The sequence below is a fragment of the Phocoena sinus genome, chromosome 16 (assembly GCF_008692025.1).
Source record: "Phocoena sinus isolate mPhoSin1 chromosome 16, mPhoSin1.pri, whole genome shotgun sequence".
NCBI classification, from domain to species: Eukaryota; Metazoa; Chordata; class Mammalia; order Artiodactyla; family Phocoenidae; genus Phocoena; species Phocoena sinus.
The window spans coordinates 38,257,863-38,270,134 of record NC_045778.1 but is presented as its reverse complement, the minus strand read 5'-3'; the positions used below and the strand labels follow the sequence as shown (position 1 = coordinate 38,270,134).

Here is a 12,272-nt window from a genome sequence, read left to right as displayed (position 1 = left end):
TCCTTGGTCTTGGGCACCAGTCACTGCTCCTGCCTCCGGGACCCTAGCACTCAGGCTGGCCTCTCTTCCTCCCACCGGGGCAGGGCTTTGAGCAGCTGTAACAGTCCTGGATTTAGTATAGACTAAAAGTGCAGTGGAATGCTGATATCGCCTTCCAGTACCTTTTTGGGGAGCTGGTTTAAGCCTAGAGCAGCCATTGTAGATCTGGCTTGATTGGCCTTCTTCCTTCCCTAGTTCTCTTGTTCTCTGTTGTCTGGGCTGGGCTCAGAGTCCTTGCTTCAGGGCCAAGGAGGCAGGTCCACCCGGATCAGATCCCAGATCTCCTGCCTGGACCTCTCTGAGGCTTAATTTTCCCATCTGGGCGGGTCAGAGATTATGGATATCAGGCACTTTTCACAGTGCTTTGCATAGGGTAGACAGACATAGCTCTTATTAACTTTAGCTTCTGCAAAATATGCTTGCTCACAATTTGTTCAGTGCCTGGTAAAATCCAGGTTGCCTGCTTTACCTAGTGTCCTGGAGTGGCCACCCTTTGCTCAGGGGTTCAGCCTTTCTCTACGCCCTGCTCGCCTGCTCTGTCCTGCTTGGCACTTGTACAGCACTGCTACGTCTGTGGCTCTAGGAGGGTGTACTGTGCTCCCTCGGCAGAAAGATTTTCTGATCAAGCTTTAAGTTGAAGTTTGTGCTTCCCCTCAGGGCCGAGACATGGCATCGTGAGATACCCAAGTAGCAAAATTGTTTTCCCTGGGTAACACCATGACATGCCCCTACCCCGCTACTGCATCTACACGCTGGAGATTAGGATCCATGCTGTTTAGCCATTTCATGCCCCATCTAATTTAGGCTGAGCTTTCTTATCTGACCCTAACTATGACCCCGTGAGATAGATAGCAGGGGTACATCTTCCCATCTTACAGGTTGGGGGATGCGGCCCAGGGAAGTGAGTGACTTGTCCTGTATCACCTCTCTAGTCAGAGTGGAAGCAAATTTAGTGCAGGCTTTCTGCCCCTGTCCAGTGCCCGTTTGCTAGATCCAGCCACTACGTGCCACGGAGCAGAGGTGCCTAGTCTTTGTGGGACAGAGACTCCTATGAGAGGCGGCCAGGCCGGAACTTTGTACATGTCACAACAAGGGTCCCACATGTGCGCCTCCTGCCCCACCCTTGTTGGAGCCAGAAAAACAGCCCTGTTCCCCACAAATAGCACTTTTTTCCGATCACACAGCTCTGTAATTTAGCTGGAGTTTCCGGCCTATTTTCTATCTTCCTTGGTTTGACTGGCTCCCGCAATGCCCACTCCCTTGTGTCAGACACAAAATACAGTCCTGTTGCAACCCAAGATGTAGAATAACTTTTCTCGTAAGTGAATCATAAGACGGACTTTGTCAAAAATTCCTACCAGCCCTGCTGGCTCAACGCGAGACGTAAGATTCTGAGGGAATCGCTGTCTATCGTATGTCACTGTGGTGACTCATTGTATCTGAGTGCTCATGATTGAGGTATGAAGTAGAACTAAATTTAGTTTAGTGATGACAAAGCAGATCTTTTTTCAGCTTACTGAAAGCCCTGGGCATAATGACCTACGTTTATGATGTCTCAAAATTTTCATTTTATATTAAAGAGCTAAAGAATTAAAGCCAAGAAAAGAGAAGAGGAAGGGGGAATATTATTTGATTTTGTGGGGTGTGAGGTGCAACTGGGGAAGATAATCCCAACTCAGAGGCAATAGACAAAAAGAAACTATCAAACGATTTTAGCAAAAACAAATGACCACGCATTTAACAAAAAGGCAAAATTCAAAAGTAGGGAAATGTTTGCAATAAGCATGTCAGGTTGATGTCAAAGATGCCAACAAATCTATAAGAATGGCTCACAGTCCTAATAAATAACAGCAGAAGGTGTCCATACATCATTCATAAATAAGGAAACACAGACAAACACGGGACATGTTCCTCCTAGCAAGCAAAGAAATGCAAGTAAAAGGAGATATCACATTTTTCTTCATTAAGTGAGAAATTTTTAAACTGATAAATCTGGTGTTAAAAAGGATGAAAAGATAAATGCCCTCATCCATTGACCAAGAGGCTATAAAGTAGCACTAACTTGTTGGAAATCATTTTGACAGTGGGTATTTTTTTTTTTTTTTTGACAGTGGGTATTGAATAACCTTTAAAATGATCCTCCTCTGTGAACTAGCATTTCCAGGTCTAAGAATCCAAAAACAGAAGTCTAAGAATGGAAAACCATTATGCACAAATATATTTATAGCAATGTTATTTGTATATCAAACTGGGAAACAAATTAGATGTTTAGATGTCAGGGGAAGGCTAAGTAAACTGTGGGCATGTCTTCTCACTGGAACAGTGGGAGGATGTGACAATATGGAAAGTGTAGATTAAGTAAAAAGAAGGATGCAAAATTGTAATACAATATTATTATTATTATTTTTTTTTTTTTTGCGGTACGCGGGCCTCTCACTGTCGTGGCCTCTCCCGCTGCGGAGCACAGGCTCCAGACGCGCAGGCTCAGCGGCCATGGCTCACCGGCCCAGCCGCTCCGCGGCATGTGGATCTTCCCAGACCGGAGCACGAACCCGTGTCCCCTGCATCGGCAGGTGGACTCTCAGCCACTGCGCCACCAGGGAAGCCCCAATATTATTTTTAAAAAGACAATGTATAAGAACCAAGGAAGAGTTGAAACTTATGTCCGCAAAAAGCCTGCACACGGATGTTGACAGCAGCTTTAGTCATAATCTCCAAAACTTGGGAGCAAAAAAGATGTCCTTCAGTAGATGAATGAATAAATAAACCCTGGTACATCCAGACAATGGAATATTATTCAACATTAAAAAGAAATGAGCTATCAAGCTATGAAAAGACATGGAGAAAACTTAACTGCATATTTCTAAGTTAATGAAGCCAATCTGAAAAGGCTCCATACTGTATGATTCAAACTATATCTGACATTCTGGGAAAGGCAAAGCTGTGGAGACAGTTAATAGATCAGTGGTTGCCAGAGGTGGGGGAGGGAGGGATGAACAGGAAGAGCACAGAGGAATTTTAGGGCATGGAAGCTATTCTGTATGATACTACAGTAATGGCTACATTATAAATTTGTCCAAACCCATAAAATGTACAACACCAAGAGTGAACCCTAATGTAAACTGTGGACTTTGGGTGATGATGTGTGTCAAGGTAGTTTCATCAATTAAAACAAATGTACCCCTCTGGTGGAAATGTTCATAATGGGGGTGGTCAGGGGTCTATGGAAAATCTCTGTATCTTTTGCTCAATTTTGTTGTGAACATAGAACTGCTCTAAAAAATAAAGTCTTTTTAAAAAAATAAAACAAGGAAGAGGAAAAAGGCTGGAAATATTTATGAAGATCATGTTTTGGTTACGATAGACTTATTTTCTTTCGTCTCCATGCTTGTAATTACCATTTTAAAACATGAACGTGCATTAATTTATAATGGAAAGAAAAAATAAACATTTCAAGAGTTTAAAAAGCTAGGAAATGAAGCTGTATGTGTGGTTGTGTATTTAAACAGTTCTGAGGGTTTCTGATCCCTTGTTTTCTCTTTGTGGCCAGAGTTTTGTAAACACACATCCCTTTTAGCTATTTGTACATTTACACAGTTGACCCTGTACTCTAAAGCCATGGCCAGTTAGAATTTCTGTTCCCAATAAAAATAAGCTGTCTTTGGGGACTCTCAGTGTGAACTGCATTCTTGGAAATTTCCCCACAACGTGACTCAGTCTTTGTTTATTTTTAAAACTCCAGGACTATATTAGAATAGTCTGTTTTCTTTTATTAAATATATGTAAATATTTATTAGTGTTTAATTTACTGTTTTTCAAAGATTATACAATCACATGATTTAATAATTAAAATTTAAAGTTAAATAATTAATTTAAATATATATGTAATAATAATTCATATTATTATATAATAATATATTATATAATATAATTATTAATTATATTATTATTATTATGTTATGTAATATGTAATTATAATAATAATAAATAATTCTCCTTGTCCAATCTTCCTTTTGTTTATTTCCTCAGCACCCCCATTTTAAGGAACCACTATTTTTAAATTCTTGTGAATATTTCCAAAGTTTCTCTATTTGTGTACATAAATACTAATATATATTATTTTTCTGTATTTTTATACAAAAGAAATGACACATTTTACACATTGTCCAACACCTAGCTTTTTCACTTAACAATGTGTCTTTTCTTATCCCTGTATAAATAGCTTCCTCATCCCTCATTACAGTTACAAAGGACCCCGTGTGTGGATTTGTGGATTCACCATAATTTCCTTAACCAGTCCCCCGCTGATGGACAGTTGGGTTGTTTCTAATCTATTGCTATTACCAACAGGACTATAATGACTTATATGTACATTTCATACCCATGCAAGGATATCTACAGAATAAATTCCCAGAAGTGAAATTGCTGGGTCACAGAGTATAAGCCTCTGTAATTCTGACAGCGCCTGTGATCCTGATTGCCGAATTACCCTCCATCAGGAAGGGTTTACACTTGTACCAGCAATACTTCTGAGTGCCTGATTCCTCACACCCTTGCCAAAAGAGTGCTTTGCCTTCAGTTTGGTTGTTGCCATTCTGATATGTGCAGAAAGAAAGTGCAGTACATTTTAATTTGGCTTTTTCTTGAGGAAGTTTTAGCATGTTTTCCTAGGTACGAGCCTTTCCTCTTGTGTGAAAACTGTTTACCACCTTCATTCATTTTGACTATTAGGTCATATCTTATGGATTTCTAGAAATCCTTTGTATTAGGGAGATCAAGGGAGTTACCAAGCCTCTCTTGGTAACTGTACCTACCTGGCTGGAATATGTGCCTGAGGACAAGAGATTCTAAAAGAAGCTGCCCTCTGAGTTGCTGGAGCCATAGGATGCATTTGAAATAAGACGATGACCATTCAAGGAAGTGCTTGGACTCCACCCCACAGGTAGCAAGGAGAACAGGTTTCACATCAGGCCAGTCTGGGTTTGCAGCTTCCGTGTTGTCTGCTTACAAACAGTGTCACTTAGAGCAAGTCACTTAGCATCTTTGAATCTTGGTTTTGTTACCTGTAATGTAAGGCTTACCTATTACTTTGGGTTATAACGGTAACACATAGAGTCTGATACTACAGTGATTACACAGGTAACCACCCAGATAATTGAAAACACTCACAACACTCCTGAGGGCTAACTCAGTCTTTAACTTAAAGTCTTTACAGCAGGAGGAGAAAGTGTGAACAATCATGGGGGGCCCTAGGGACTCCCAGCTGCAACTCCCCAGGGTCCCTTCTCACTTGCACAGGTGCTGCTCTGTCTCTGGATTGTGAGCCACAAAGATGTGTGCAAGGAGCGTTGGTTTTAGGGGAGCTCAAGGAGAAGTTTTTAGTGATATCTTAATATCCTCCTGGTGATGTACCCAAGCCAGACTGTGTAAACCCATTGACCAGGTGTAAACAATCTATACAAACAATCTATACACCCCAAAACAATGTAGGCAAGCCGGCCCTGGGTCTCTCCAGAGATTTTAGAACTTTACACAGCATGTTACAAATCCCTAACTAGCTCAACTCATCATCCTTAGCCAAGGGTCAGTACCAGACCTCCAGCCATCCCTGGAGATAGGCACAGAGTGATCCCAGTCCGGCTCTAAGAGTACCCTACCTTACACACAGGTACACGGGGTACCTGGTAACTATTGCTTCCTTTTCCTTTCCCCGGAACAAGCCTGCCTTTGCCTTCACCAGGACCTTTTTCTTCTCCAGCTCAGGGGAGACTGTCACCAGCGTGACCAGCTTGGTCCCACTGCAGCCCAAGAAGGGCAAGAGGCGGAAGGAAAAAGCTGACATTCCTCCCGCAGTCCCTGCCAAAGGTAGGAAGCCAGCCAGCAGTCATCCATGTGGAGAGCACCTGGGGTCTGATGTGAGATCAGGACAGGAGAGTAGGCAGGTGGAGGATGTGACATCCCTGATTATATGGTCTGGAGAACCCCACCTAGATTCTGGTCATAACTGAGCCCCGTCCCTGAGGTGGGCTGGGGGCATTGCCATTGGACGTGCATGGCTTTAGCGGGAGTCAACCTCTACAGACTATTCCACAGTGTATTTCCCTTTGAAGTACTAACATTCTCTGCACGTAGCAGGGTGGACCAAGGGGGTGTCAGCATCCTCTTGGTTCATTTAAGGGAAAGAAGGCTCTATGATTTTCCTAAAGATAAAAACCAGGTGTGTAATTTATTTTGGATTTGTTCTGGGGATTAAAACGAGGGTTATTACTTGATTCCAGTTACGACTTAGAGCAACATAAATGAGGAAGATGGACATTTCCTGAGGTGAGAAGTAAAACTGTTTATAGATCATTCCTAAAATAACTGTGGCCAATTTAGGAGAAGGTCATACATCAAAGGATTTGATATACAGTTAGGAATACAAGGGTTGCCCAGGTGAATAATTTAAGAACAAGACAGGATCCATTTTATCCCTCAACTGGGGCTTCCCAGGATGGCCCCTTGGCACCCTTTGCGCCCTGTGGTGGAAGGCAGTGGTGCTGAGACTGTACGTATACTGGGTGGACAGAAGGGGCTGGGAGACGTGAGCGTCCTGCAAGGCATGACACTTGTGGATCTGGGGAGGGAAGGGAGCTGTCCCTGCTCTGCGCCAGGCATTGTACTGCTGTATCACCTCATTCAGTCAGCATAGGTGGTGCCCTACTTTACGAAAGAAGAAAATGAGACTCAGAGAGCCACGTGGTTGAGCCTGGCTTTGAATTCAAGTCCCAATTCATCTAAATACTAGGTAGTTACATGATGTTAGAAGAAGAGCCTCGGTTTCCTCCTCTGTTAGATGGGGACAATAAGACCCTCCCTGCTGACCTCCCAGGGCAGCTGTGAGGGTCAAAGGTCACCGCTGTCAGCGTTAGCATGCAACTAGGAGGAAGCCCCAGGGAGGGTCCCAGCCTCAGCCTTTACCAAGTGCACCGGGTTCTCACCTGCACATCTGACCTCTTTGTAGCTGGCAGTGTTTTATGCTGTGGTTTTGTTGACCTTGTTGAGAGGAGAGGATGACGTATCCAAAGGTTAGGAGAGGATCACCCTCCCCCAAGGGGCACCAGTCCAGCTGTTCCCTGGATCAGAAACTAGAGTTCCTCCACGAGGACAGGAAGTAGCCCTATGTCCGAGGCTCTCTGTCCGTGGTGCTCGTGATATGTGGGTTTTAAGAGTCCTGGGAGGAATTGCAAACTAAACCTTTGATGTGCTTCCACAGCTCCCATCGCTGCCCCGTTCCATAAACCGAAGCTGCTGAAGCCACAAAGGAAAGTCGCCCTGGTGAGTAACCACAGTCTCCGTGTTGTCCCCTCAAGCCCTAAACACAACGCTGGTCCAAGGATTACCTTTATTGACTGAAAACATGCTCCACGTTCTTGGGGCTTTGTTCCCAAGCAAAGGCATTCTCTCTTCTTGGGTCAGCTTTTCTCCATAGCTAGTTCCCACAGAGTGGCTTTTTAAAAATCCAAATGGAATTACTTTTCATTATCAATGCTCCTTTTTTGAAAAGAAGGGAAAAAATCGCACTCAGAAAGGTATAAAATAGAAAGTGGACCAGCTTGTATAAACTTGTCTTGATAACCACTCTGAAGAGATTGCTGAAGAACTTTCCAGAAAACATGTTATACTTTTAGTTTTAAAACAACTTCAGTTTTACGGAAGAGTTAGAAAGATGGTACAGAGAGTTCCTGTCTACCCTTCGCCCAGCTTCTCCTAAGGTTAACTTCTCACATAGCCATGGTGTATTTGTCAAAACTAAGAAGTTACCATCAGCACATTGCCATTAACTGCACTCCAGACTTGGATCAGATTTCAGCAGTTTTTCCACGAATGTTCTTTTTCTGGTGCAGGATCCCATCCAGGCTGTCACATCGCATTTCGTGGTCTTGTCTCCTTAGTCTCCTCCAATCAGGGCCAGCGCCTCCGTCTGTCTGCTTCTACAGCCTTGACACTTTTAAAGAGTAGTAGCTGCATTTTTTACAATGTCTCTTGATTTGGGTTTCTCTGAGGTTTTCTGATGATTAGTAATGAGGTTATGGATTTGAGGGAAGAACAACACAGAGGAGATATGCCTTTCTCATAGCATCCCATGGAGTGGGCGAACGTGCTATGATGTTGACCGTGACCACTTGGTGAAGGTGGGTCTACAAGGTTCCTTCAGTATAGAGTCACTATTTTTCCCTCTCCATACTTTATTTGTTAGAAGCCAGTTATTAAGTCCAGGTCACACTCAAGGGGAGGAGAGTGAAGCTGAACCTCCAGAATTCAGGGAGGGGTCTCAGAGACTTTGTGGACACATATGAAGACCACCACAGTAATTAATAGGTATTTTAGGGGAGACACATCAAGCCTGTGCAAATAGCCTGTTTTTCCTTGAACTTTCGTCTACTCACTTTAGCATTCATCCGTGGATTTTGCTTGCAGCACTTATTACTATGGTGAACCGATGGTGATTTTCTGTTTTCCTCAATCCATCTCCATTTACTACTTGAAATTCTTCTGTAAGGAAGAGCTGGATCCCTTTCCTCATTGACTTATTCACCAATTTCTTTATATCAGTATGGATGCATGAAGATTTAATTTCTTTTAAGTTCGTAATCGTATTTTTATTATTTTGTTGCCAATTTTGTTCAGCAGCTGTGTATTTGTGTGTGAAAGAGAGGAAGGGAGAGAGAGGCAGAGAAACTGGCAACCCAATCCTAAAATGTGTATGTAAGATAATAAGATTATCTTGACCTTGCAGAGGGCCAAGATAATCTTGAAGGAAAAGAACAAAGTGAAGAATTTATATACCAATTCACAAGATTTATATTAAAGCCATAATAATTAAGCTGTATAGTAAGTAATGGTATTAGCACAAGAATAGACAAATAAACCAAAGGAACATAATAAAGAGCCCCAAACATACCTACATATGTATTGTCACTTGATTTTATGACAAACGTGACATTGCAGTGCAGTGAAGAAAGGATTATATTTTTAGTACACAGTGATGGGTCTGTAGGATCTCCACATGAAAAACAATGATCCATAACCTGGACTTCACACCACACACACACAAATTAATTAGAGAAGGTTCATACACTTAAGTAAGAAAGGTAAAAATAAAACTTCCTAAAATTAGCTTATCTACATAAGGTCAGGGCAAGCAAAGATTTTTAAACAAGACGTGTAATGTATGAGCCATAAAGGAAAAGATTGAAAACTTCGGATTACATTAAAATTTAGAAGGTCTATTCTGATGAAAGATATCAGTACAAGAATGAAAAGGGAAGCCACCTATGGGGAGTGTACCTGCCACGTGTATATTTGGTGAAGGATTCTTACCTAGCATTTGTGAACACCTACAAATCAATAAAAAAGAAAAAGGCAACACTACAAAAAAATAGGCAGAAGTCTTAAACGTGTACTTCACCAGAGAAGACATACAGATAGCCAGTCAGCACATGAAAAGTATTTAATCTCATTGGTGTCATGGAAATGGAGGTTAGAAGCAGAAACCCAGTTCACATCTACCAGGATGGCTACAGTGAAATACTTACATGGTTTCCTTTTTTTTTTGCCTGTTTTCCTCTGATCCATTTGGAATTTAGGAATGGATCCAATTTTATCTGTCATTCTTTTTTGTCAGATTCTTTTTTATTTAACTTTATGTTTCATACTTCCATAATCGCTGCTTGACAGTTTCATTACACGTCATCACTACATTCCAAACAATTATTGAAACTTAACTTTTATTCGTTCTGTTATTACTTTTTCTTGAATCCAGTGTCTTCCCCGCTAAATATATTTGCCTTTACATTTGAGTAGTTTGTCTGTGAATGGAATTCTAGTTTCCTAAACATTTTCCGCTCTGTTCTGGGAAATATGCTAAACAGTTTGTGTGCATTTCTGTTTACTTCCCATATTGCTCAGCATAAATGCCATGCTCATTACTGTGGCCTCTAATGCCTTATATCATGCAAGCCACATGTAATTTAGATTTTCCGGTAACCACATTAAAGACGTAAAAACAAACAGGTGAAACCAATTTTCATAGTATGGCTTATTTAACCCAATATATCAAAATATTATCATTTAAACATATAACCAGTATAAAAGTTATTAATGAAATATTTTAATGCGTATTGTTCTGCTAAGCCTTCAAAATCCAGTGTGTATGTCATGCTTCCTGCACATCTCATTTCAGAACCACAGTTCAAGAGCTTAATAGTCACATTTGGCTATTGGTTACCATATTGGACAGCGCAGCCCTATAATGATCTAGCCCCCATGACCTCTTTGACATCATTTTTACCACAGTCCCCCTTTCTCGTTCCCCTCCCATCATTCTGTCTTCCTCGCTAGTCCTTAAACATACCAAGCATGTTCTGGTAGGGCTTCTGTTGTCTTATATGCCTGGACCGTCCTCCCCAGGCTATGTCTGTGGCTTATTACTCACGCCCTAGGGTCTCTATTCAAATATCAACTCAGTGGAGAAGCCTTCCTGAAACTCTATATAAAACACCACCCACCCTCTGAAGGAACTCCCCATGAGAGGCATCCTGACGTACTTCTACTTGTATCTATTACCTGTCTTTCTCTTCTCAGAATGCAAGGTCCATGAAGGCAGGGAGATTGTCTGCTCTGGTCACTGCTGTGTTCTCCACACCAGAGCAGTGTCCAACAGGATGGGGATGTGTGATTTTGCACCCCAGCTTTGTGGAGTAGGTTCTGTCATTGTGCTTTTATAGATGGACACAGTGAGACTCGGAGTCGGTAAGGTGACAGATGGACGACTAACCCAAGGTCATGCAGCTTGTGGGCTGCAGTCAGGACTTGAACCTTTGTCCTTCTGAAGCCAGAGTGTAAGGTTTTAACCAGCTTAATTGAAGCCTTTGTCTCAGAGTGGAACCTGGATCTCTGTGCATGATTCTGACATCCTCTCATGGCTCAGCCTTGCCCCTGACCTTCCTATTCTGTGCCCAGGTTTCTGCTGTTCTCCTAGACAGGATGCTTCCTCTGTTTTCCAAAGAAAGCCTCCTTTTGCCTGCAGTGAGTTGTGGGTCCTGAAGGGCTTTTCATACAGTGTGATTCCATCAGGTTCATATCATCAAAAATTCCTTATCCGTTCTGCTCTGTTGACTACACTGTCTTGTCCTCAAATGTAGCAGCGGAGTTTTTGCTGATTTTAATAGATTTCTGGTCATTCAGTAGACTTTGGGAAACTCAATTGAACACAAAGGCTAAAACTATCAGCTTTCCTCGGAGCATCCTTCATCCCATCCACTGAGGTCAGTTTCCCCAGATAGTCTGAGCTCACTCTCTCCCAGCTGTCCGTATCACTGCACATCTGTGTGTGCGTGTGTGTATCTTTTCCAGATCTTTTATTCTTAATCCTGATATTTATCAACAACCTCAAGAATGATTATACTTTGTAAATTTCCCCCATCTTACATTCTAAGTTGCTTAGGGCCTGTCGTTTCTAATCCAATCTTTTACCCCTGGTAACAACACAAACCGCTCTTTATTGACATTCCATTGATATATCCCAGGGATATATAAGAAAAAGCACTTTTTGCATGTCATCATATTTGCAGTTTGCGTGTCATGGACCACATGGACATATTTTGCATGTCATCTCACAATAAGTACCCCCACTCCCAGATTTGCCTGTGAGGACACGCAAACACTCTGTTTCAGAAAAGTGAGTTCCTACAACCCACGGAGCCTAGTGTTTCATGTCCCATGGAGACGGTGCTGCTGACCCAGTAGATGGGGCAGTGTCAGCAGCGTTGAATGGACAACTTTTTTGAGTCCACAGCTATAAAAGCAGTTTGCCTTAAGCAATTTGGGGCCACTTATAAACAAAGTAGATTCAACAGCATTTTCAAAAATAACTGGTCTTAATTGCAAGTTTTTACGGTTGAGTTTTTGTTTGCTTGTTTGAGCTGGTATGCCCCTCTGGATGGAGAGTCAACATAGGAAATTCTTAATTTTCACAGAAAGTAAGTTGGGGCACTTATCTGCACTTCAAAATGGATTCTTTGTTTTATGGAAATATCACCCATGACAGTTCTTAAGTACCAATTGTCCTTTGATCTTTTAAGATATGAAAAAGCTTGAAATTTTTATATCAAATTTTCCAGAAACGAGTCAATTTGGAGACCAGTTTGCACCTATAACAATACACAGTGAAGTAAAGAGCTGACTTTGAG

At 41.9% G+C, this 12,272-nt stretch overlaps 1 protein-coding gene across 1 annotated transcript in view; it reads left to right on the top strand.

Annotated features, from left to right (window-relative positions):
• The window catches only part of VSTM4 (V-set and transmembrane domain containing 4), an 86,737-nt gene that overhangs the window by 54,578 nt on the left and 19,887 nt on the right, over nt 1-12,272 (top strand). The window contains exons 6-7 of the mRNA XM_032609098.1: nt 5,798-5,904; nt 7,295-7,356. Of these exons, the coding sequence (XP_032464989.1) occupies nt 5,798-5,904; nt 7,295-7,356 (169 nt within the window). The remainder of the gene's footprint in view (nt 1-5,797; nt 5,905-7,294; nt 7,357-12,272) is intronic.